Raw genomic sequence first — 25498 nt, 5'->3', positions numbered from 1 at the left:
TGTACCATGCTTCACTGTATACGATGCTCTGTTTCATTGTACGCACAAGCTGTTAATGTTGTCCTATGTATGCTTGTCCCCATGTCTACGTATGTACCATGCTTAACTGTATGCTATTTTCATCAACGACCCTGTATGCGCCAAAACCAATTCCGGGTACAATCCACCGTTGTACTTGGCGAAATAAATTCTGATTCTAAATGTCATCTAACCACCTGTATAGGCTAAGAGAAGCTATTTGAGTTCAGCTCCAGCTACAAGTTCATAGCACCTTGATATAATGCCAAACTCTGCAATGATGATTTGCATTATAACACCAGTCAATAAGATGCAGTTTCCGAGCCCTGTGGACAATACGTCATATAATCACATCCATTGTGGCATGTAAAGTGTGTAGTGTGAACAAGGCAGCAAACACTGATGAGTCAGCTCATCAAAACAGCATAAATTGATGCGAGGCAGTCCACATCTGCAAGCAAGCACAGATTGAAATTGTTTTGAAGAGAACTCTGTCTGCAGCCAGGAGGGTTAGTTGCCTCATTGCAGGGAAGTACACAAGCACACAAATGTAGTTAGGGAAGCCAACACTGTATGCAGCAGCTAGCAGAATAAAAATGCCAGGTCATGTCTTGTCACAGCAAAGTTTGTAGAAATTCAAGCATACCTACCGATTTAGCAGTGTCCAGCTCCCACATCAGGTTGCATGGTTCATGCTGGTTGCTGTTAATGCATTGATGGTAGGTTTTCCATTTTAATTTTGTGTGTGACTCCAAATCTAGACCTCCATGGTTTGATAATGATTATCTCCGGATGAAATCCGAATGGGTTTCATTCGGATTTCATCCTCCTAATTAGCGCACCAGACCGGCTTGGTGTGGTGGGGTTAAACTTATACAGCAGCCGTCTTCTTTAAAGGGAACCTGTATTTTTTAAAATAAACACATGAGGTAACTTCAAATGAACATTACATAGTTACCTTGCCATCAATTCCTCTCAGAAGCTCACCATTTTCTTCTGACAATGATCCCTTCCAGTTCTGACAACATTTTGTCAGAACTGAAATATATCAGTTGCTGTCAGTTATATATCAGTTGCTGTCAGTTACAGCTCAGAGGAGAACTGATGTGTCCATGTTTCCCTATGGCTCAAGTGGGCGATGTTACAGTTTAACAGTGTGCTGACCAGGAAGCTGTTATGGTGTAATGGCCATTTTCAAAATGGAGGACGGAGAATTCCATTGATCACAGTGGACAAACAGGACGCAGGAGAGGAAAAAGAGATTGAGGAGTAGACTACACAGGAGGTAAGTATGACCTGTGTATGGTTATTTTGACTTATAATTTTCAGTTTAGGTTTTCTTTAATCCATCTCACGCTGCATTCAAAGCTGCATCATGTCTACTACGCTTCCTCCTTCAACCCGGAAGTAGGAAGTCTTTGTAGTCACGTGACCGCAGCTTGGAACGCAGTGTGGGACAGATTAAACGCCTCGACGCCTAGTCCACCAACGCATTACCCAATACATCAACACCAATACCCTACTTGACCCCCTACAGTCTGGATTCCGACCTGCACACTCAACTGAAACAGCCCTTGCCAAGGTGGTCAACGACCTTACCCTTGCCAGGGCCAAAGGCAGTTATTCCATCCTGCTCCTCCTTGACCTCTCTGCAGCATTTGACACTGTTGCCCACTCCCTCCTCCTCCAATCACTACAGTCCATGGGCATCCATGGTCTTGCCTTGGCCTGGATCTCCTCCTACCTATCCAATCGCTCCTTCACCACTTCCTTTAATGGCTCCTCCTCAACCCCTGCCCCCCTCTCAGTTGGGGTCCCCCAGGGCTCTGTTCTAGGCCCCCTTCTTTTCTCCATATACACTTCCTCAATTGGCAAGCTTATCTCCTCCCTGGGCTTCAATTACCACCTTTATGCAGATGACACTCAGATTTACCTCCATACCCCCGATCTCTCATCCACCACCATAAACAAGGTCTCCTCGTGTCTCTCAGCAATTTCCTCCTGGATGTCAGCTAGGTTCCTAAAGCTTAACCTAGACAAAACTGAGCTCCTGATCTTTCCACCCCATGCTGCTGCACCCCTCCCAGATTTCCACCTCACAATCAACAACACAACCATTCTCCCTACCTCCCAGGCCCGTTGTCTGGGTGTCACCTTGGACTCTGACCTCTCCTTCATCCCACACATCCAAAACATCACCAGAGCCTGCAATTTCCACCTCCGTAATATCTCCAAGATCCGCCCCTTCTTAACCCCGGACACGACCAAACTGCTCATCCATGCCCTCATCATCTCCCGCCTTGATTACTGTAACTCCCTCCTTTCTGGCCTCCCCCTGAAACGCACTGCCCCCCTTCAATCAGTGATGAACGCGGCTGCAGGGATTCACAAAGGGGAGATGTGGATGCAGAGCGGTGCGAGGAATGGATGACCATTCCTCGCACCGCTCTGCATCCACATCTCCCCTTTGTGAATCCCTGCACTGGCTCCCTATCCATTTCAGGATAAGTTTCAAGATTCTATGCCTGGCATATAAATCTGTGCACAAAACCTGCCCTACCTACATCTCGGAGTTTGTTCACAAGTATACACCAGGTCACTCCCTCCGTTCCTCCAACGACCTTCGCCTCACCACCCCCACGCATTTCACACTCCCATGCCCGCCTGCAGGATTTCTCAAGAGCTGCCCTCACCCTCTGGAATGCCCTTCCACCACCCATCAGACTTGCTCCCTCTTTCAACACATTCAAGCAAGCCCTCAAAACCCACCTCTTTATGATGGCCTACCCACCTCATACCACACTGTAACTCTCTAAGGAATATTTAACAGCCCCACCTAGTGTTTCCACCCCTCCCTTTAGATTGTAAGCCTCTGGCAGGGTCCTCCACTCCCTAGTGTAATCTACAGGATCATGTGCTCCTGTCCTATGACAGCCTGTACTTGTATTACTGGGCCTACCTAACCAGCCCATATTGCATGATCATGTATTTTGTACAATTTGTATGTATAACTTTGTTCTATGTGTATAACCCTATGTATGTCATCCTTGTATCATTGTATATATTTATTGTCCAGCGCTGCGTAATATGTTGGCGCTTTACAAATACAATAAATAATAATAATTATTAGACGGCTGCTGGGTAAGTTTAACCCTCCCTCGCCCACCCGCACAGCTGCACTAATTAGGAGAATGAAATCCATTTGGCTTTCATCTGGAGATCACTACTAGTTGATACATTTTATTTCCATTGATAACTTTGTGTGACTTCGTTGTCAGAACATTCAACAATGTAAAGAACAAAGTATTAAATAAGAATATTTCATTCATTCAGATGTCTTATTTTTGTGTTTCCTTTATTTTTTTGAGCAAAAAAATAGCTACAGCGCTTCACTTTTTCCACATTTTATGTTGTTACAGTCTTATGGATTAATTGTATTTTTTCCTCAGAATTCTACACACAACCCCTAGTAATGACATGAAAAAAGTGTACTTGAGGTCTTGGCAAATGTATTAAAAATTAGAAAATGACAGCACATGTACATAAGTATTTAAAGCCTTTGCAGTGAAGCTCAAAATTGAGCTCAGGTGCATCCGGTTTCCTCTGATCATCTTTGAGATGTTTCTGCAGCTGGAGTCCACCTGTGGTACATTCAGTTGGTTGGAAATGATTTGGAAAGGTACACCTGTCCGTATAAGATCTCACGGTTGACAGTTCATGTGAGAGCACAAGTCAACTATGAAGTCAAAGGAATTGTCTGTAGACCACCGAGACTGGATTTTCTCAAGGCACACATCTGGGGAAGGTTACAGAAATTTTTTTGCTGAGGTTTGAAGGTCCCAATGAGCACAGTGGCCTCAATCATCTGTAAGTGTAATGCCGGGCATACACGGTAGGACTATGCGCCGGTGCCGAGCCAGCGCGGCTCAATGCCTGCTCGTCCACGTGGATCGAGTGCCGCTCGTCCCCGCGGGTGCCACTAATGAGCCGCTCGTTTGTCATAGTTCTCCCCGCCCGCCGTTATCGAGCGCAGTATCGGACAGGTTGAATATTATTAATCGAGCCATCAGCAGCTCGATTGATAATATAAAACTGTCCGTGTATGCCCAGCATAAGAAGTTCAAAAACCACCATGACTCTTCGTAGAGCTGTCTGGCCATCTAAACTGAGCGATCGGGGAACAAGGACCTTAGGGCTCATTCACACTACCAGAGCTTTTCTAAGCGCTTTGTGATTTTTAAAAGCTCTTGCTAATGTTATCCTATGTATTTGTTCACACTGGAGTGATGTGATTTTGAGTTTTAAAATCTCTAGAGTTTAAAAAGCTCTTGTAGTGTGAATCAGCCCTTAGTCAAGGAGGATCCCAATAACCCTCTGTCAGAGGTCCTCTGTAGAGAGAGGAGAACCTTCCAGAAGGACAACATCTCTGCAGCAATCCACCAATAAGGCATGTATGGTAGAGTGGCCAGATTAAAGCCATTATTTAGTAAAAAGCACATGGCAGCCCGCCTGGACTTTGCCAGAAGGCACCTGTAGGGCCATGAGAAACAAAATTCTCTAGTCTGATGAGACAAAGATTGAACTCTTTGGTGTGAATGCCGGGCATCACGTTTGGAGGAAACCGGGCACCAGCGGCGGCTCCAGCTTCAGATTTTTCGGGGGCTCAAAAGAAACACAGTGGCCGGCAGGCGGGGTTCAGGTGGAAATTTGCGGCACGCGACGGAAAAATTGGCGTGGTCATGACATCATGTGGGCGGGGCTAACTGTAATGTAGTTTTACCAAATAATGTAGTTACGTAAAAAAAAAAATGAAGTAAATGCACATAATGACACAGCGTTTCCCCAGTAAATACACGCAATGAGACAGCATTTCCCCAGTAAATGCACGTAATGAGACTGCATTTCCCCAGTAAATACATGTAATGAGAGACGACGTTTCCCCAGTAAATACACGTAATGAGAGACAGCGTTTTCCCAGTAAATACATATGAGACAGCGTTTCCCCAGTAAAAGCACGTAATGAGACAGCGTTTCACCAGTAAATGCATGTAATGAGAGACAGCGTTTCACCACTAAATGCACATAATGACAGACAGCCAGTGTCAACCAGGAATTACCGTGTCCTCAAGGCCCAGTATAGCCAGGTGTACAGATGTTCCCAGGTGGGGTGGCAGCGGATAGAGAAAAGGGAGCGATGGGCACAGTGGTGGGGAAGGGGGGACCTCTCCCCGCCCTTTTCCCTCACCTTGGGGCTCCCCCTTTCTTTCGCTCCCCCCTCCAGATATGAGCGGCGGGTGCAGGGGCGTGACAGGTAAGTATAGAGCAACGGGGGTAGGGGACATTTTACATTAAGGGGGACAGCTTGGGGGGTGCAAGGCGGTGTCAAAAGCCTGATTCCCGAGAGATTTCATGCTGAAACCGATCGAGAATCTGCCTGCGGTGTATGAGCAGCCGACAGCTCTCTCTCTAATCAGAGAGAGATCTGTCTCTAGGTCAATCTGTCCATAGAGCTTCTGGTGTGGGGGCACCTTAAACAGGTGTACTTAACCCTTTCAGCAACTCAGCACATCTACTGTGTGTGTGTGTGTGTGTGTGTGTGTGTGTGTGTGTGTGTGTGTGTGTGTGTGTGTGTGTGTGTGTGTGTGTGTGTGTGTATATCTACATACAGAACAGGAGAAAACATATAGATTTTATAAGAATAGTGCAGAGCTCGCTGACATGCATAAATACCTATATGGAAAAGGAATGCCAAAAGGAATGCCAGAGCCTTTGCATGCAACACAGGCAGCTGAACTGCTGAAAGGGTTAAGTAACCCCTCCCCCTATTACCGGGAGAGCAGCCAGATAAGCTCACCTGTGTGTGTGTGTGTGTGTGTGTGTGTGTGTGTGTGTGTGTGTGTGTGTGTGTGTACCATGTGTGTCTACTATGATTAAGAAGAGCTACATGTGGGGAGAGGGAGGGAGGCAGAGATCATGCTCAGTCCTATTGGCTAGCAGCAGAACACACGTTGCTTTGCCTATACGTTCCCACCCAGCCAGCTAATCTTGTTTTGATTATTTTAACATGCATGCGTCTCCCAGAGCTTACTTCCACGCTGTATGTCATCGGGCAACCCTGCGGAGGAGGGGCTTTTGGGGGGCTGACAGCTTGTCAGCTGGGGCTTAAGCCTGGGTAAGCCCCAGTGTAGCGCCGCCACTGCCAGGCACTGCTCGTCACCAGCCCAATACCATCCCTACAGTGAAACACAGTGGTGGCAGAATCCATGCTGTGGGGGATGTTTTTCAGCAGCAGGATCTGGGACACTAGCCAGGATGAAGGGAAAGATGACTACAGTAATGTACAGAGATGGTGTGCACGCGTTCTGACCGCAGGACCATCTATATTAGTTAAAGGGATACTGTAGGGGGGTCGGGGGAAAATGAGTTGAACTTACCCGGGGCTTCTAATGGTTCCCCGCAGACATCCTGTGCCCGTGCTGCCGCTCACCGATGCTCCGGCCCCACCTCCGGTTCACTTCTGGAATTTCTGACTTTAAAGTCAGAAAACCACTGCGCCTGCGTTGCCGTGTCCTCGATCCCGCTGATGTCATCAAGAGCGCACAGCGCAGGCCCAGTATGGTCTGTGTCTGCGCAGTACACTCCTGGTGACATCAGCGGGAGCGAGGACACGGCAACGCAGGCGCAGTGGTTTTCTGACTTTAAAGTCAGAAATTCCAGAAGTGAACCGGAGGCGGGGCCGGAGCATTGGGGAGTGGCTCCGCCAACACAGGATGTCTGCGGGGGACCATTAGAAGCCCCGGGTAAGTTCAACTCATTTTCCCCCGACCCCCCTACAGTATCCCTTTAATGTAAACAAGGCCTAAGTGCTGATCATTTAGTCATATGGTTTAATCTTACAAAAAAAAAAAAAATTTGCAGCGCTCCTAATCAGGCTGCAACTGAAATACCAACAGAGCTGTACAGCGCCCCCTAGGGACTTAAATACACACCTTGAATACAAATCTGATGCAAGTTATGCACTAATCCAGCTTTGGGCAAACTATGGCCCGTTTGCGCTGTAACTCTCCTTCCCGCTCCCTCCCTGCAGAGTTGGGAGTGGGAGGTTACGGGGAGCTTAAAACTCACCTGATCTCCGCTTCCTGGCAATAGGGCATCATATGACATCGGGGCGAGCCAGCGTATTACACGCTGACTGCCATCATGTAATATGCTGGCACGTCCCACTATTATGTGACACCATGTTGCCAAGGAGACGCAAAACAGGAAGCAGCGATCAAGTGAGCTTTAAGCTCCCCCGTTACTGCCCACTCCCAAATCTGCAGGGAGAGGAGGAGGGGAAGAATTTTAGGAGTGCGGTCTGCAGCATTCTCCAGGCCACACAAAAAGTAAATAGGGAGGTTCACCACCTGCAGGCTCAGGCACCCCCCGCCCCAACCCACCCCCCGTTTTCCCCTGCTAATCAGAAATAGTCCTTTACACAAACAAGCCAGTATCCGCCACCAGGGCTTCCATATTATTACTCTGCCGGTGGACTCGGAGTGCCATCATGTGTAAAACCACTTTTTAATGAAACATAGTAAAATGAGTAATGCCCATACATAGTAAAAACCTATACACAGCTTTGTATGTCACCATTTCCCTGCTGAATACATTGCAGCGTCAAGCTTGTCCTCTCCTTGTGCTAGGCTCGGCGTGTGACCCTGGCTCTGCCCTACCGTATTCGTCATTTAGTGGCTCTTCATCCCAGCCTATGTATTGCCAGCGTCTCTTAGCATAAATCACACCATGATTTACCTAAAACGTATGCTTTTGTTTCCCCACTATTCCTTTAGATTGTAAGCTCGCAAGGGCAGGACTCTCTCACCCTTCTGTGTCTTGTTACAAATTTTATTCATAATGTTACTTTTGTCACTGTAATTATTAATTCTTTATATTGGTATACATCAATGTAATTTTTTTTTTCACATTGACGTGCACTTGTGTACATTGCTCTGTGTTTGTGGTAAATTGTAGAGCAACTCAATGGCGCACATATCATATAGGGCCCTTTCATACTGGGCGGTGCAGTATTTTTACCGCACCCCACCACAACCTAATGAAAGTGTATGGGGTAGTTCATACTACCCACGGTGCAATACGCTGCGACGGAAGTGCCCTATCTAATGGGAGTGCATACATATGTTTTGCCGTGCGGTGATCTGCGGTGGATCGTAAGTCATGTAAGACTATGGCAATGCAGAGGTTTTTAAAAAAGTTGACGGACTGATTTGTAAAAAAAATTAAAAGCACTCAGCCTATGTATCACCATAGAAATATTGTTTGTGCTGGTGTTACCCACAGAATATGATTGGAAGCTGTGCAGTGTTAAAATGCCACACAACACTTGCGTTATATTGTATTCTATTGTGAATGGGCTCTGATAATTTGCCTTATTTTACAAAGTTTATATTGCCAAATTTGACTTGTTTTAGTAGATACCGGTAATTATTATGGTGTTTTCTGATTAACAGTTAAAGGTTACACTCGTAAAGCTGCAGCACTAGAGGCCATGAAGGATTATAGCAAGGCAATGGATGCCTACCAGAAGGCATTGGACCTGGACTCTGCATGCAAGGTACGGTAGGACCTCTATCATGTATATTTGGCTTTGTGTTAAAATCTGTCATGGGTGATTTATAGATCTCGTTAGCATCATTTTAAATGCGAGTACTGAGTATGTGTCATACCAGGGACATATTTTTACTGTGGATATTTGTATGTATAAATTCATACTAGGAGTTCCACTTTGTGTTGTACTTTGTGGCCTCCAGCAGTATTTGTGTAGGAGTTTCCCATAAAATACATTGTTATATCCATAGCAGGAACCTGCTTACCGGTACATTTTAAAATATAGCAAATGTTATAAAACTGCAATGTACAAATTGTCTAAGCGTTATTCAATAGCCGTGTAAGCACGTTCCACTTTAAATGTTAAAAATTGGAGCCAAAAGCTGTACTTTGGTTTGTGCAGATTTTAAGTTAGAAAAGGTGATTATTTATTTATTTATTTTTTTTATTTATTTTTTTTAAATGTGACCTCACAGCCACTGCTGGTTTATGCATCTCTTAGAAGACTACAGACTAATTTTCTTTGTCAGAAAAAAAGTACACACAGGATTAACAGATGTAGGGAGAGGGATTCCCCCCCGCCCCTCATAATTCCCTGGTCCAACTCCAGTCCCCCAACACCCATCAGTGAGACACCTTTAAAACGTTAAAGGAATAGATAAGCAGGGGGAGCTAAACAGCAGTACTTGTATATAAACAAGCTATTCCCACTCCAGTTTACAAAACATGTTTATTGATAATTGTCCTTTATAAACTAAAATACACTGCATGCCTTTAAAGGACAGTTCTGAACTAATAAAAAAAAACAACCCGGGCTTCCTCCAGCCCCTGGCAGCTGCCCTGTACCCTCGCTGCAGCTCCATTTCCAGATGGTGGTTTGGGGGGTCCCCTTTGGTGCAGATGCTGACCTCACCAGGTCGGCATCTACTGCGCAAGAGCCGGTCGCGCTGACATCATCTTGAATGTCTTGTGCTGGAGCAGAACTACTGCGCAGAAAACTCCAAATAACGACATTGCGATCATCCGGGAACTCTGTATGGCCGATATTGTGGTGAAACCCCTCCCACAGTGTGATGTTAGCACCAGGCACCAAGCACCCACCGCTCACCAGCCACCTTGCCATGCCACCTTCCATCTGAGGGTGTGTTTTTGTATTTGTTGCACAACGCTGCTAGTAAGCAGGATGTTTTTATCATGCTAATGTAAATGAATAAACAGCCTTTTGAAGTAGTGCCGGTTTCTCTGCTCTTGGATTATCTACTTCATGTGTATATATCTATATACCAGGGCACGCTTCGCACTGGCAAAGAAGGGAAGGAGCGTTTTTGTTGCCACACGCTGCACTAGCTTAGTTCTGAGATGCTGTAGTGCCAGCCTGCTATCTGTTCTATCTATTTTTTACACAAATAACTATGCTGTGTTCCTTTTTTTTTTCTCTGTCTGAAAGAGTTAAATATCAGGTATGTAATTGGCTGACTCAGTCCTGACTCAGACAGGAAGTGAGTACAATGTGGCCCTCATTGATAAGAGCTTTCCCTTTTCATCTCTTTCTTGCACTCAAAAGCTATATTCTGTTAGAAAAGTGTTTTATTGTTGGAATTTTTTAGCAGTGAGGGTCACGCTGTAGTCACTTCCTGTCTGAGTCGAGAATGAGTCAGCCACTTACATACCTGATATTTAACTCTTTCAGACAGAGAAAGAAAAAAAGGAACACCTCATAGTTATTTGTGTGCTAGGCACTGTACATACACATGTCTATATCATCATGTCACATGTCAGTTCAGGTATCCTTTAATAAACAAGATTCCTTATTAACAAGAACTAGCTTTGAACATGTGTGTATCAGACCCAGGTACTGCAGGACTTTTCTCTCTACTATACAAGTGTATCATCTCCCTCACCAAACTTCCTAAGCCTTTCTATGTTTTATTATGGGAAGAGGAACTTGATATTATTCTTGAATCCTAAGGCCCGGTTCACATTAGCGTTCCCTGTCCGGATTTTCCTGATCTGATCCGGACCGTATACTGTACAAACGGAACGTACGTTCCGCATAGCAATGCAAAGTCTATGCGGACGTTCACACGTGTCCGTTCCGTACACTACGGAGCCGATCCGGACTCCGGACACTTTTCCAACATGCGTTATTTTTTGGGTCCGGATCTCCGGCCCACGCTCCCGGACCGGAGCCGGACCTGAGCCTGACAGCACCATCCGGAACACAGAAACCAATGGGGAACGGAAGGCACAGAACACACTGCCTACAAAAACCTGACGTTCTACCCCACTACCTATGCGTATCCAAGCGGCCATTTCGGATGGGGACACATGGGCCAAGCATGTCTGGAGTGGAGCAGCAGTGACAGACGTGCTGGAGCTGTTTGGCAGAATGTCGGAGGTGGAGGTGAGGCCTACAGTGGAGGAACCTGATTCTACAGGTGCACCTTCTGCTGACCCCAACATTTTTTTAATTTAAATTTCACTATTTTTTGCCCACGGATCCGGATGGCAGCCTGATGCATGCCTGATACAAACGGTCCGGATCGGAACCGTACGGTTCTGATCAGGATCAGGTCCTGATCCGATCAGGATCCGGTCCGTTTACTTGCCAAAACGCAAGTGTGAACGGGGCCTAAGACTTAACCAGGGCTCTAGTCACAAAACTTCTCATAAATGAGTCTTATTTTTAAGCAAAATAATCACTCAAAGTAAGTTGTTCCTGATTAACTTCATTTCAATATTACATTTCTTACCTTTTGCTCTTTGAGAGCTTAAAAACGTAACAAAGATAAGGTGAAAACTGGTGAAAAAGCTTTGTGAATCATGCCCAATGTTCCATAAGCGCATCTATAGTGTAGACTCAGTATAACGTTCTTTTGAGATGGTATTTAACACCAGATCAATTTAAGTTTTAGAGACTCTGGACAACTGGGTACTTTTTCTTATGTATAAGGATCTCGCCCTAAACCCCACAGATTTTGGATCAGAGTTTATCAGGTGATATATACCAACAACCTATAAATCTTAAAATTACCAGAGGTTACATAGTTACATAGTTATTTGGGTTGAAAAAAGACATACATCCATCGAGTTCAACCAGACCAAAGTACAACACCAGCCTACAACATATCCCTGTTGAGCCAGAGGAAGACGAAAAACCCTTACAGGGCATGGTCCAGTTAGCCCCAAAAGGGAAAAAATTCCTTCCCAACTGATGGCAATCAGATAAAATCCGTGGATCAACATAATAGGGCATTACCTAGTAATTGTAGCCATGGATGTCTTTCAACAAAAGGAAAGCATCCTTTAAATGCAGGTACAGAATTTGCCATAAATACTTCCCGTGGCAATGCCTTCCACATCTTAATCACTCTTACTGTAAAGAACCCTTTCCTAAATAAATGACTAAAACGTTTTTCCTCCATGTGCAGATCATGTCCTCTAGTCCTTTGCGAAGGCCTAGGGACAAAAAGCTCATCCGCCAAGCTTTTCTATTGCCCTCTGATTTATTTATACATGTTAATTAGATCACCTCTAAAGGTGCGTACGCACGTCACATTTGCGCAAACAAAACACCGTTTGGACGTCCAAACAACCGGTCGTTTGGACGGCAAATTGGGCGTGTGTACAGTCTGTCGTTCAGCTGAGCAGATCGCTCAAGTCTGGTCTTATCAGCTGAACGACAGACTGTACACACGCCCGATTTGACGTCCGAACGACCGGTCGTTTGGACGTCCAACGATGGGTCGTTTGCGCAAATCCGACGTGTGTATGTACCTTAAGGTGTTTTTTCTCTAGACTACATAAACCCATTTTTTCTTACCTTTCTTGGTCCCACGTATCAATTTTGTTGCTAGTCTCTGCACCTGCTCTAAAACTACAATATCTTTCCTGTAATGTGCCCAGAACTGAATTCCATATTCTAGATGTGGCCTTACTAGAGAGTTAAACAGGGGCAATATTATGCTAGCATCTCGAGTTTTTATTTCCCTTTTAATGCATCCCAAAATTTTGTTAGCTTTAGCTGCAGCGGCTTGGCATTGAGTACGATTATTTAACTTGTTGTCAATGAGTACTCCTAAGTCCTTCTCCAAGTTTGATGTCCCCAACTGTATCCCATCTATTTTTTATGGTGCTAGACCAGGCATGGGCAAACTTGGCCCTCTAGCTGTTGCGGAACTACAAGTCCCACAATGCATTTGCCTTTGAGTCATGACTGTGGCTGTCAGACTCCTGCAATGCGTTGTGGGACTTGCAGTTCCTTAACAGCTGGAGGGCCACGTTTGCCCATGCCTGTGCTAGACCATTGGTATGACCAAAATGCATGACATTACATTTTTCAACATTGAATCTGCCTTTTATGTACCCATATAGCCATCCTATCCAGATCCTGTTGCAATACCAGAGTTGATGATTCTGCACAATTTTGTATCATCTGCAAAAATAGCAACATTGCTTTCTACTTCATCTACCATGTCATTTTAATAAATACATTGAAGTGTTGGACCCAGTACAGACCCCTGTGGGACCCCACTGCTAAGTCACCAATTTTGCGTATGATCCATTGACCGCAACGCTTTGTTTTCTGTCCATTAGCCAGTTCCTTATCCCTGCACACAGACTCTTCCCCAGTCCTTGCATCCTCAACTTTTGCACCAGACTTTTGTGGGGAACAGTGTTGAAGGCCTTTGCAAAGTCCAAGTGTATCACATCTACAGCATTCCCAATATCCACATTAGCGTTCACTACCTCATAAAAGCTGAGCATGTTAGTCAAACAGGACCTGTCTTTAGTAAACCCATGCTGATGCTGAGAAATGAGATTACTACTATGAAGTCATGTATAGTATCTCTTAGTAACCCCTCAAATAGTTTGCATACAACTGATGTTAAGCTTACAGGTCTATAATTTCCTGGATCTGATTCTTTGCCCTTCTTAAATAATGGGAAAACATGGGCTGTACGCCAATCCGCTGGTACTGGTCACAAAAGATAAAGGGGGTTTATCTATAACTGAACTTAATTCCCTTAGGACCTGAGGATGCATGCCATTGGGGCCATGTGCCTTGTCTATTTTTAATTTAGTTCTTTTTCCCCTTCATTTTATCTCTAACCTCTCTATTCATCCATAGAGGCCTTTTTTTATTCTTAGATGTTTTGTTTTTATATGGGATATACATACTACAATATTGATTTCGAATAAGTTTAAAAGCTTGCCATTTCCCTTCAGTGTCCTCCCCTTGTAGTACATTATCCCAGTTCACCAAACTTAGTGCCTGTCTGAGCTGATTGAACTTTGCTTTTCTAAAATTCAAAGTTATAGTGGTCCTGCTGCCCCGTGGCCTATCAGTCACCAGATCAAATGTTATCATGTTGTTTTCACTATTTCCCAAATGTTCTGAAACCTGCACATTTGATACATCATCTGGTCTATTTGTCATGATCGAATCCAGTAACGCATTCCCCCTAGTTGGTTCTATTACCATTTGAGTCAGGTAACTGTCCTGTAGTGCTGCCAGAATCTGCTGCTTTTACCAGAATGGGTAGCCTCAATACTCCAGTCAATGTCTGGAGTAACCCATAACTATGACCTCATTTTTACTTGCAGCTTTTTCAACCTGCTGTAGTAATTGCAGTTCTGCAGCTTCATTAATAAGAGGTGGCCTGTAGCATACCCCAATAAGCAATTGGCAACCTTTATTTCTACCATGAATATTTACCCAAACGGACTTCACATCTTTGCAATCTTCATCCATCTCATCATTCAAGACAGCTGTAAAAGCATTCTTAACAAAGGCCTCCATTCATAAAAAGCAGTGCGATAAAAAAAATCTTGTTGGGAAAATACCGCACTCTGTATTTTCACGGTCTGTGTGCTAATTCATAAAGATTTCCCCAGCTGCCGTTGAAGGTCGGTAAATTACCGCAGCCTATTGAGCGGTAGAGTAGAGCAGTGTGGCGATATTGCTCTTTTGCCCTGCACAGAGACTCAGACTTTCCCTGCCTACACAGACAACTCACAGACTTTCCCTGCCTGCACAGATGACTCACACAGACTTCGGCTCCCTGCACTTTGCATTGTTAACCACATAACGACCGCCCCCAGCCGATGGGCGGCGGCAAAGTCTGGGCCCAAACGACCGCAATACGCCCATCGGCGGGGGCGGCTGCGGGAGTGGCTATGCGGCGATCGCGTCATTCGTGACGCGATCAGCCGCCGGGGACTGGCTCCGCCCCCCGTTCGCCGTAACCCGCCGGCCGTTCGGAAGCGCCGGCGGGTTACTGGCATCCGGATCGCCGCTGCAACAGTGTATAATAGGCTTTGTAATGTATACAAAGCCTATTATACTGGCTGCCTCCTGCCCTGGTGGTCCCAGTGTCCGAGGGACCACCAGGGCAGGCTGCAGCCACCCTAGTCTGCACCAAACACACTGATTTCCCCCCCCCCTGCCCCCTGATCGCCCACAGCACCCCTCAGACCCCCCCCTGCCCACCCCCCAGACCACTGTTTGCACCCAGTCACCCTCCTAATCACCCATCAATCACTCCCTGTCACTATCTGTCAACGCTATTTTTTTTTTAAGTCCCTAATCTGCCCCCTACTCCCTCCTGATCACCCCCCCACCCCTCAGATTCTCCCCAGACCCCCCCCAGACCCCCCCCCCCCCGTGTACTGTATGCATCTATCCCCCCTGATCACCTGTCAATCACCTGTCAATCACCTGTCAATCACCCGTCAATCACCCCCTGTCACTGCCACCCATCAATCAGCCCCTGATCTGCCCCTTGCGGGCAATCTGATCACCCCCCCACACCAATAGATCGCCCGCAGATCCGACATCAGATCACCTCCCAAATCCATTGTTTACATCTATTCTCTCCTCTAAACACCCACTAATTACCCATCAATCACCCCCTATCACCACCTGTCACTGTTACCCATCAGATTAGACCCTAATCTGCCCCTTGCGGGCACCCAATCACCTGCCCACACGCTCAGATTGCCCTCAGACCCCCCCCTTATCAATTCGCCCGTGCAATATTTACATCTGTTCTCCCCTGTAATAACCCACTGATTACCTGTCAATCACCCATCAATCACCCCCTGTCACTGCCACCCATCAATCACCCCCTGTCACTGCCACCCATCAATCAGCCCCTAACCTGCCCCTTGCGGGCAATCTGATCACCCACCCACACCAATAGATCGCCCGCAGATCCGACATCAGATCACCTCCCAAATCCATTGTTTACATCTATTCTCTCCTCTAAACACCCACTAATTACCCATCAATCACCCCCTATCACCACCTGTCACTGTTACCCATCAGATTAGACCCTAATCTGCCCCTTGCGGGCACCCAATCACCTGCCCACACGCTCAGATTGCCCTCAGACCCCCCCCTTATCAATTCGCCCGTGCAATATTTACATCTGTTCTCCCCTGTAATAACCCACTGATTACCTGTCAATCACCCATCAATCACCCCCTGTCACTGCCACCCATCAATCACCCCCTGTCACTGCCACCCATCAATCAGCCCCTAACCTGCCCCTTGCGGGCAATCTGATCACCCACCCACACCAATAGATCGCCCGCAGATCCGACATCAGATCACCTCCCAAATCCATTGTTTACATCTATTCTCTCCTCTAAACACCCACTAATTACCCATCAATCACCCCCTATCACCACCTGTCACTGTTACCCATCAGATTAGACCCTAATCTGCCCCTTGCGGGCACCCAATCACCCGCCCACACCTCAGAACGCCCTCAGACCCCAGCCCTGATCACCTCGCCAGTGCATTGCTTGCATCTATTTCCCCCCTCTAATCACACCTTGAGACACCCATCAATCACCTCCTGTCACCCCCTAGCACACCTACCCATCAGATCAGGCCCTAATTTGCCCCGTGTGGGCTCCTGATCACTCGGCCAAACCCTCAGATCCCCCTCAGACCCCCTTCCGATCACCTCCCCAGTGCATTGATTGCATCTATTTTCCCCTCTAACCGCCCCCTGAGACACCCATCAATCACCTCCTGTCACCCCCCTAGCACTCCTATCCATCAGATCAGGCCCAATACATCCTGTCATCTAAGAGGCCACCCTGCTTATGACCGATTCCACAAAATTTGCCCCCTCATAGACCACCTGTCATCAAAATTTGCAGATGCTTATACCCCTGAACAGTCATTTTGAGAAATTTGGTTTCCAGACTACTCACAGTTTTGGGCCCGTAAAATGCCAGGGCAGTATAGGAACCCCACAAGTGACCCCATTTTAGAAAGAAGACACCCCAAGGTATTCTGTTAGGTGTATGATGAGTTCATAGAATATTTTATTTTTTGTCAAAAGTTAGCGGAAATTGGATTGTTATTGTTTTTTTCACAAAGTGTCATTTTTCACTAACTTGTGAGAAAAAATAAAATCTTCTATGAACTCACCATACCCCTAACGGAATACCTTGGGGTGTCTTCTTTCTAAAATGGGGTCACTTGTGGGGTTCCTATACTGCCCTGGCATTTTAGGGGCCCTAAACCGTGAGGAGTAGTCTAGAAAACAAATGCCTCAAAATGACCTGTGAATAGGACGTTGGGCCCCTTAGCGCACCTAGGCTGCAAAAAAGTGTCACACATGTGGTATCGCCATACTCAGGAGAAGTAGTATAATGTGTTTTGTGGTGTATTTTTACACATACCCATGCTGGGTGGGAGAAATCTCTCTGTAAATGGACAATTGTGTGTAAAAAAAATCAAAAATGTGTCATTTACAGAGATATTTCTCCCACCCAGCATGGTTATATGTAAAAATACACCACAAAACACATTATACTACTTCTTCTGAGTACGGCGATACCACATGTGTGACACTTTTTTGCAGCCTAACTGTGCTAAGGGGCCCAAAGTCCAATGAGTACCTTTAGGATTTCACAGGTCATTTTGAGACATTTGGGTTCAAGACTACTCCTCACGGTTTAGGGCCCCTAAAATGCCAGGGCAGTATAGGAACCCCACAAGTGACCCCATTTTAGAAAGAAGACACCCCAAGGTATTCTTTTAGGTGTATGATGAGTTCATAGAAGATTTTATTTTTTGTCACAAGTTAGCGGAAATTGATATGTATTGTTTTTTTTTTCACAAAGTGTCATTTTCCGCTAACTTGTGACAAAAAAAAAATCTTCTATGAACTCACCATACTCCTAACAGAATACCTTGGGGTGTCTTCTTTCTAAAATGGGGTCACTTGTGGGGTTCCTATACTGCCCTGGCATTTTAGGGGCCCTAAACCGTGAGGAGTAGTCTAGAATCCAAATGCCTCAAAATGACCTGTGAATAGGACGTTAGGCCCCTTAGCGCACCTAGGTTGCAAAAAAGTGTCACACATGTGGTATCGCCGTACTCAGAAGAAGTAGTATAATGTGTTTTGGGGTGTATTTTTATACATACCCATGCTGGGTGGGAGAAATCTCTCTGTAAATGGACAATTGTGTGTAAAAAAAATCAAATAATTGTCATTTACAGAGATATTTCTCCCACCCAGCATGGGTATGTGTAAAAATACACCCCAAAACACATTATACTACTTCTCCTGAGTACGGCGGTACCACATGTGTGGCACTTTTTTGCACCCTAAGTGCGCTAAGGGGCCCAAAGTCCAATGAGTACCTTTAGGATTTCACAGGTCATTTTGCCACATTTGGTTTCAAGACTACTCCTCACGGTTTAGGGCCCCTAAAATGCCAGGGCAGTATAGGAACCCCACAAATGACTCCATTTTAGAAAGAAGACACCCCAAGGTATTCCGTTAGGAGAATGGCGAGTTCATAGAAGATTTTATTTTTTGTCACAAGTTAGCGGAAAATGACACTTTGTGAAAAAAAACAATTACAATCAATTTCCGCTAACTTGTGACAAAAAAAAAAAATCTTCTATGAACTCACCATACATCTAACGGAATACCTTGGGGTGTCTTCTTTCTAAAATGGGGTAATTTGTGGGGTTCCTATACTGTCCTGGCATTTTAGGGGCCCTAAACCGTGAGGAGTAGTCTTGAAACGAAATTTCTCAAAATGACCTGTGAAATCCTAAAGGTACTCATTGGACTTTGGGCCCCTTAGCGCAGTTAGGGTGCAAAAAAGTGCCACACATGTGGTATCGCCGTACTCAGGAGAAGTAGTATAATGTGTTTTGGGGTGTATTTTTCCACATACCCATGCTGAGTGGGAGAAATATCTCTATAAATAGACAATTGTGTGTAAAAAAAATAAAAAAATTGTCATTTACGGAGATATTTCTCCCACCCAGCATGTGTATGTGTAAAAATACACCCCAAAACACATTATACTACTTTTCCTGAGTACGGCAATACCACATGTGTGGCACTTTTTTGCGGCCTAACTGCGCTAAGGGGCCCAAAGTCCAATGAGCATCTTTAGGCTTTACAGGGGTGCTTACAATTAGGCACCCCCCAAATGCCAGGACAGTAAACACACCCCACAAATGACCCCATTCTGGAAAGTAGACACTTCAAGGTATTCAGAGAGGAGCATAGTGAGTCCGTGGCAGATTTCATTTTTTTTTGTCGCAAGTTAGAAGAAATGGAAACTTTTTTTTTTTTTTTTTTTTGTCACAAACTGTCATTTTCCGCTAACTTGTGACAAAAAATAAAATCTTCTATGAACTCACCATGCCTCTCACTGAATACTTTGGGATGTCTTCTTTCCAAAATGGGGTCATTTGGGGGGTATTTGTACTATCCTGGAATTTTAGCCCCTCATGAAACATGACAGGTGCGCAGAAAAGTCAGAGATGCTTGAAAATGGGAAAATTCACTTTTGGCACCATAGTTTGTAAACGCTATAACTTTTACCCAATCCAATAAATATACACTGAATGTTTTTTTTTTTATCAAAGACATGTAGCAGAATAACTTTCGCGCTCAAATGTATAGGAAATTTTACTTTATTTGAAAAATGTCAGCACAGAAAGTTAAAAAAGTCATTTTTTTGACAAAATTCATGTCTTTTTTGATGAATATAATAAAAAGTAAAACTCGCAGCAGCAATCAAATAGCATCAAAAGAAAGCTGTATTAGTGACAAGAAAAGGAGGTAAAATTCATTTAGGTGGTAGGTTTTATGACCGAGCAATAAACCGTGAAAGCTGCAGTGGTCTGAATGGAGAAAAAGGCTCTGGTCCTTAAGGGGCGAAAAGACTGTGGTCCCGAAGTGGTTAAAGGACTTACGAGGTGAAAATACACTTCTGAGAAAAACCATTATATCTATCCTACTTCTTCTAAAAATGACTTTTTTAGATATCCCACAGTTCTATTTTATATTTAAATCTAGTTTTTACATTTTTACTGTTTCATTGTTTCTGCTCCATGACACCTTCATTGAAGTATGCCAGAGCTCAAATCTATGAATTATTGACCTTTTTATTTCTTTTCTGCTCTTAAAAGCCATTTACTGACAGAAAAATGTTTTATGGCTGTAATTATCAGTGAGGGTTACGCTATAGTCTGACCCAGTCCGACCCGGACCCGACCCAGACAGAAATTGTCACTTGCATACTTGATGATTAACTTTTTCAGGCAGAGAAAGAAAAAAAAGGAACACAGCATAGTTATTAGTGTGCTAGGCACTGTACATACACATGTCTATCTCATCATGTCACATGTCACCTCGTAAGTCCTTTAATGCCTCACCAGAGGTCTCGGTAACTATCGTCAGGCTTACCGCTTGTTGAAGGCTTTATGGATTTACATTTGCTGACAATTTACTAACGTGTTGGAGGTAACTACAGCCAAGTCGGTAATTTATCTCCCTGGTCAGTAATGTCAGCTTTTCATGTGGTAACTGCCTTTATGAATTGACACTTTGCTAAGTGCTCGGGAAAGTCTGCTGTTTTCAGCATTACCTCATGAGGTAATGCTTTATGAATCGAAGCCATAGAGACAAACTTATCCACCTTTTTTTCCCTGTTCTGTCCTTCCTAAACAAATTTTATCCCTCTAAATTCGCTATCCAGTCATGGCTTTCATCCTTCCATGTCTCGGTTATTCCCACAATGTCATAGCTTTTGTCAATCAGAATGAACTCTAGTTTGTCCATTTTATTTGCAAGGCTACCATGCACTTTATATTTTTACCACCACATTTTCCAATTTTGGTTACCTGAAATGGGCTACTTGAAGTTTTACCAACCTCCTTAATCTTTACACTGTCCCCACCCCCCTCTCCACCCTCCATAATGTTAGGCTCCCACTGTCTTTTTACCTCATCTTGTCTACATATTGAGACTTTACTTTCCCACCTCCCCCAGATCCTAGTTTAAAATCTCCTACAACCGTTTAGCCATCTTCTCTCCCAGTGCAGCTGCACCCTCCCCATTAAGAGTGCAGCCCATCCCTGCTGTAGAACCTGTAGCCGACTGCAAAGTCTGGCCAGTTATTTATTATTATTATTTAGTATTTATATAGCGCCGACATATTACGCAGCGCATCCCTACCATTGCCATATGTCTATATATTATGTAGTGTAAGTACTGTAGTCTAGGGCCAATTTTAGGGGGAGCCAATTAACTTATCTGTATGTTTTTGGAATGTGGGAGGAAACCGGAGTGCCCGGAGGAAACCCACGCAGACACGGAGAGAACATACAAACTCTTTGCAGATAGTGCCCTGGCTGGGATTCGAACCAGGGACCCAGCGCTGCAAGGCGAGAGAGCTAACCACTACGCCACCGTGCTGCCCTGCCCAGTTCTCCAGGAACCCAAACCCCTCCTTCCTACACCAATTTCTCAGCCACTTATTTTACTCCCTAAGCTCCCTCTGTCTCTCAGATGTGGCACTGGCAGTATTTCAGAAAACACCACCTTGGAGGTCCTTGCTTTAAGTTTAAGTTTATCTCCAAGTACCTGAAAATCATTTTTGAGGACCCTCATCTTCCACTAACTTTTGTCATTGGTGCCAACGTGTACCATGACAGCCGGGTCTTCCCCAGCCCCATAAAATAATATGTCAATTCTTTCTGCTACATGCTGAACCCGAGCACCCGGGAGACAACAGGCTGTACGGCATTCACAATTTCTTCGACAGATTACCCTATCTGTGTGCCTAATAAATGAATCACCTACCACCAGTATCTGTCTAGCCTTAGCTGCACTCCTATTCCCTTTCTTGTTGCAGCGGTATGCCCCTTGGTTGCTAAGGGACACATCCTGCTGCAGCATTGCTACTCCAGAATCATCCTCCCCAATATTACGCAAACAAGCATACTTATTAGGGAGGGACAACTCTGGACTAGCCTCCCTGCCACTTTTTCCCCTAACCCTTCTAATTGTGACCCAACTAGCGGCTATCTCTGCTTCTTGCTTCGGCTGTTCTCCACCCACCTCATCTTCATCGGTTTCCTCCAGTGTCTGGATCATGAGATCCAAGCTCTTCTCCATGTTGTGTATGCGTCTGTGTTGCGAGATGCTCATTTAGCTCTCTGACTTAAGCCTCTAATTGAGCAACACGCACACACCCAGGGCAACAGTAAACACCCTCAATCTGCTGATCAAGGCATGCTTACATGTTGCAAGATGTACAATACTGCATTGTCCAACATGACTATTGAGGTGTACCTCTTGGGCTTACAACCCCCGAAGCTAAATACTTTCAGTATAAATGAATCGCCCACATTTTCCTTGCAGCCAAGAGTAAAAGCTAGTTCTTGGAAATTTCATATATTTCCATTCATTTTATTGAAATCAAACTTGAGCTCTGCTCTGCTGTGTTTTGATAGAATGAAGGCTATTTTGGATGATTCTGCATTTCCTCCAGGAAGGCCAAAGATGGGAGAAACTGTGGTCCCGCTTGCAGAAAACACAGCCATTAAATTTATAAAAGACCCTCCCCTTCACAGTAAATATCATTACCCCTAACTACTGCAATATTTTATAGAGAATCTATTACAATTTCCTTTCATTTGTACCCCTGAGGGGGCCTTTAAATTGCAAATAATTAAATATGGAGGGTATACCCAGTGCGTTCTGGAGGACTTAGAGGTACCATCTACCAGTAAATATAACTGGGATTTTCTCCTAGTCCTCCAGGACAGCTTGAGCTGAGAGACGACAGAGACATTTCTCTTACCAGGTTAGGGTGGGATGAGCACTTGCAGTGTCAAAAACCCGAGCAGTTTTTGCCTTTTTCATTATTGCTAACTCAGTAAAGGACCAGCCCTTAAAGCGTTGCTATCATATTAATCCGGCATAGTGGGGTCTGAACCCTCTATAACAGTAATTATAGATTGACGGTATACCTTGAAATGAATCCGAGCACTCAGTATATGATTTTATATAAAAAAATTGTATTTGCTTATCATACAGCATATATACAAAATATGAACAGTTCCAAGTAGTGTTTCCTTCTAACAGTATTCCATCTTATCGAGGATTTATAGCCTAGCAATCATCAATCTTCTAAGTACATTCAAAAAAAGAATATAACAGTTGTGTTATGTAGAATAAGATCAAAAGTAGTCTCATCTGTGTCAATAGCTGTGTGTCTAGTAGCTATGTAAAACTTGTAGTAATCTTCTTAAAGAAATAGCATAAAAAATAGCTTCTAAAAAAACTTCTTGCGAACCTCTTAAAGAGACTCCGTAACAAAAATTGCATCCTGTTTTTTATCATCCTACAAGTTCAAAAAGCTATTCTAATGTGTTCTGGCTTACTGCAGCACGTTCTACTATCACCATCTCTGTAATAAATCAACTTATCTCTCTCTTGTCAGACTTGTCAGCCTGTGTCTGGAAGGCTGCCAAGTTCTTCAGTGTTGTGGTTCTGCTATGAACTCCCCCTTCCAGGCCCCTGTATGCACACTGCCTGTGTGTTATTTAGGATTAGAGCAGCTTCTCTCTTCTCTCTTATCTTTTACAAGCTGGATAAATCATCCTCTGAGCTGGCTGGGCTTTCACATACTGAAGAATTACAGACAAGGGCAAAGCTGTTTGCAGGAAGAAACAAGCAGCCTGAAACTTCAGTGCATGAGAACAGGGGGAAAGAAACACACAAATAATCTCTTGAGATTCAAAAGAAAGGCTGTATACAGCCTGCTTGTGTATGAATGTATTTTCTATGTGTGGACATACTGTACATCAACCTACTTCCTGTTTTGGTGGCCATTTTGTTTGTTTATAAACAAACTTTTTAAAACTTTTTTTAACCACTTTTAATGCGGCGAGGATCGGCGAAATTGTGTCAGAGGGTAATAGGAGATGTCCCCTAACGCACTGGTATGTTTACTTTTGTGCGATTTTAACAATACAGATTCTCTTTAACAGAACTTAATGCTGAAAAATTAATAAAGTAAATCACCAGAATATTAAGCATATTACCCCTTCTCTGTCATCTCTTCAGCATCTAGAACCACTTGTGGGAAGGTAGCTTCTGCCTGATGTGTCTTCTCAGGAGATTGTTGGGCTTCTGCAAACTATGAGCTTTCAGCTTCTACTTTTATAGGGGTTGGAGGCAATATGGCTGCCTAATCTGGACTTTCCCTGAATCCCAGGCTCTGATTGGCTAAAGCTTTCGTGCGTCATCAACTCGCTATCTTTGACATTTAAAATACCCATAACACTTTTTGTTTTGAATACCTTAATTACCTTATCTTGTGGGAATTAACGTCATCTGACATTTTGACATTTGATAAAAAGGTCATATTTGACGCAGTTAATTAAAAATGGACGTCACCAGCCATCTTGTCTACTGGCAGTCCCAGACATTGAGACTAAACAATGTCATTCATGACGCATGTCTGATAAAGTGTTCACTGCTAATTAGGTTGGAATGTCTCGGTACTTTCCCAGGTCAGGTTGACCCTATAACACTGTACACAGATCTGTAAGAGCCTTCAGCAATTTAAGGCTTATTGAAGCATACAGGGCTTCTAATATACTTATTTAAACTTCAACCGGCAGAGGTCAGCCTTTCATAACAAATAACAAACAGTATTAATAATGTTGATTTTATAAGACTATGGCCTGGGGCACACCAGAGGAGTTTTTCTGAGCGTTTTGAGTTTTTAAATCTGCTGCTAATGTTATCCTATGTGTCTGTGCACACTGGAGCAATGAGGTTTTGTAAAAGACCCCATAGCATTACATTGGGAAGAGCTTTTAGAGGTTTCAAAAGCTCTTCCCAATGTAATGCTATGGGTTTTTTTACAAAACCTCATTGCTCCAGTGTGCACAGACACATAGGATAACATTAGCAGCAGATTTAAAAACTCAAAACGCTCAGAAAAACTCCTCTGGTGTGCCCCAGGCCTATGAAACCGCCAGGTGGCATCATTGAATCATCTTTAACTAATTAGGAAAACACCTTCTTTGTTTAATATTTATAAAATTTGTTCCCAAAACATGTGTTATCAGCTTTCAGTGTTCAGCTAACTGAGACAGCCTTGTACCCAGAACACGTCAAAAATTCTTCCAGAACCAAAACAATCCTACGAGAATGTCTTACTGTCTCATCTTTCACGGGTAGAATACAGCTTTTAAAAGTATTAAATTATATTATATAGGGTTTAACAGTAACTATTTCTTTCTTTAGAAGGACTGTATTGATTATTATTTAGATTAATAATATCTATGTGTAAAAATTAAGAAAATGTGCATATATAATTACTGCAGTAATGTGAGTTTAACTTGCTTCTCTGTCTTCACACAGAAGCCTCTTTAATTGTCAAGGCCACGCACTAACATAAACAAGAATAGTCTGGCTTTTTGTAACTAGAATAATCTTATAGGCCTTACAGCCTGGAAAATGCTGAGATGTCATAAAGCAATATATTAAAGAAGTAACCCAACTTTACAGTTTACAAT

The 25498-nt window shown here is 44.1% G+C and overlaps 1 protein-coding gene across 1 annotated transcript in view; it reads left to right on the top strand.

Moving 5' to 3' along the window:
• Positions 1 to 25498, top strand: part of STIP1 (stress induced phosphoprotein 1) — a 280715-nt gene that overhangs the window by 229006 nt on the left and 26211 nt on the right. Inside the window, exon 12 of the mRNA XM_068259732.1 lies at positions 8529 to 8632. Within this exon, the coding sequence (XP_068115833.1) occupies positions 8529 to 8632 (104 nt within the window). The remainder of the gene's footprint in view (positions 1 to 8528; positions 8633 to 25498) is intronic.

The sequence above is a fragment of the Hyperolius riggenbachi genome, chromosome 11, assembly GCF_040937935.1.
Source record: "Hyperolius riggenbachi isolate aHypRig1 chromosome 11, aHypRig1.pri, whole genome shotgun sequence".
NCBI classification, from domain to species: Eukaryota; Metazoa; Chordata; class Amphibia; order Anura; family Hyperoliidae; genus Hyperolius; species Hyperolius riggenbachi.
The sequence above is the reverse complement of the archived record's forward strand: the minus strand, read 5'-3'. Positions and strand labels throughout refer to the sequence as shown.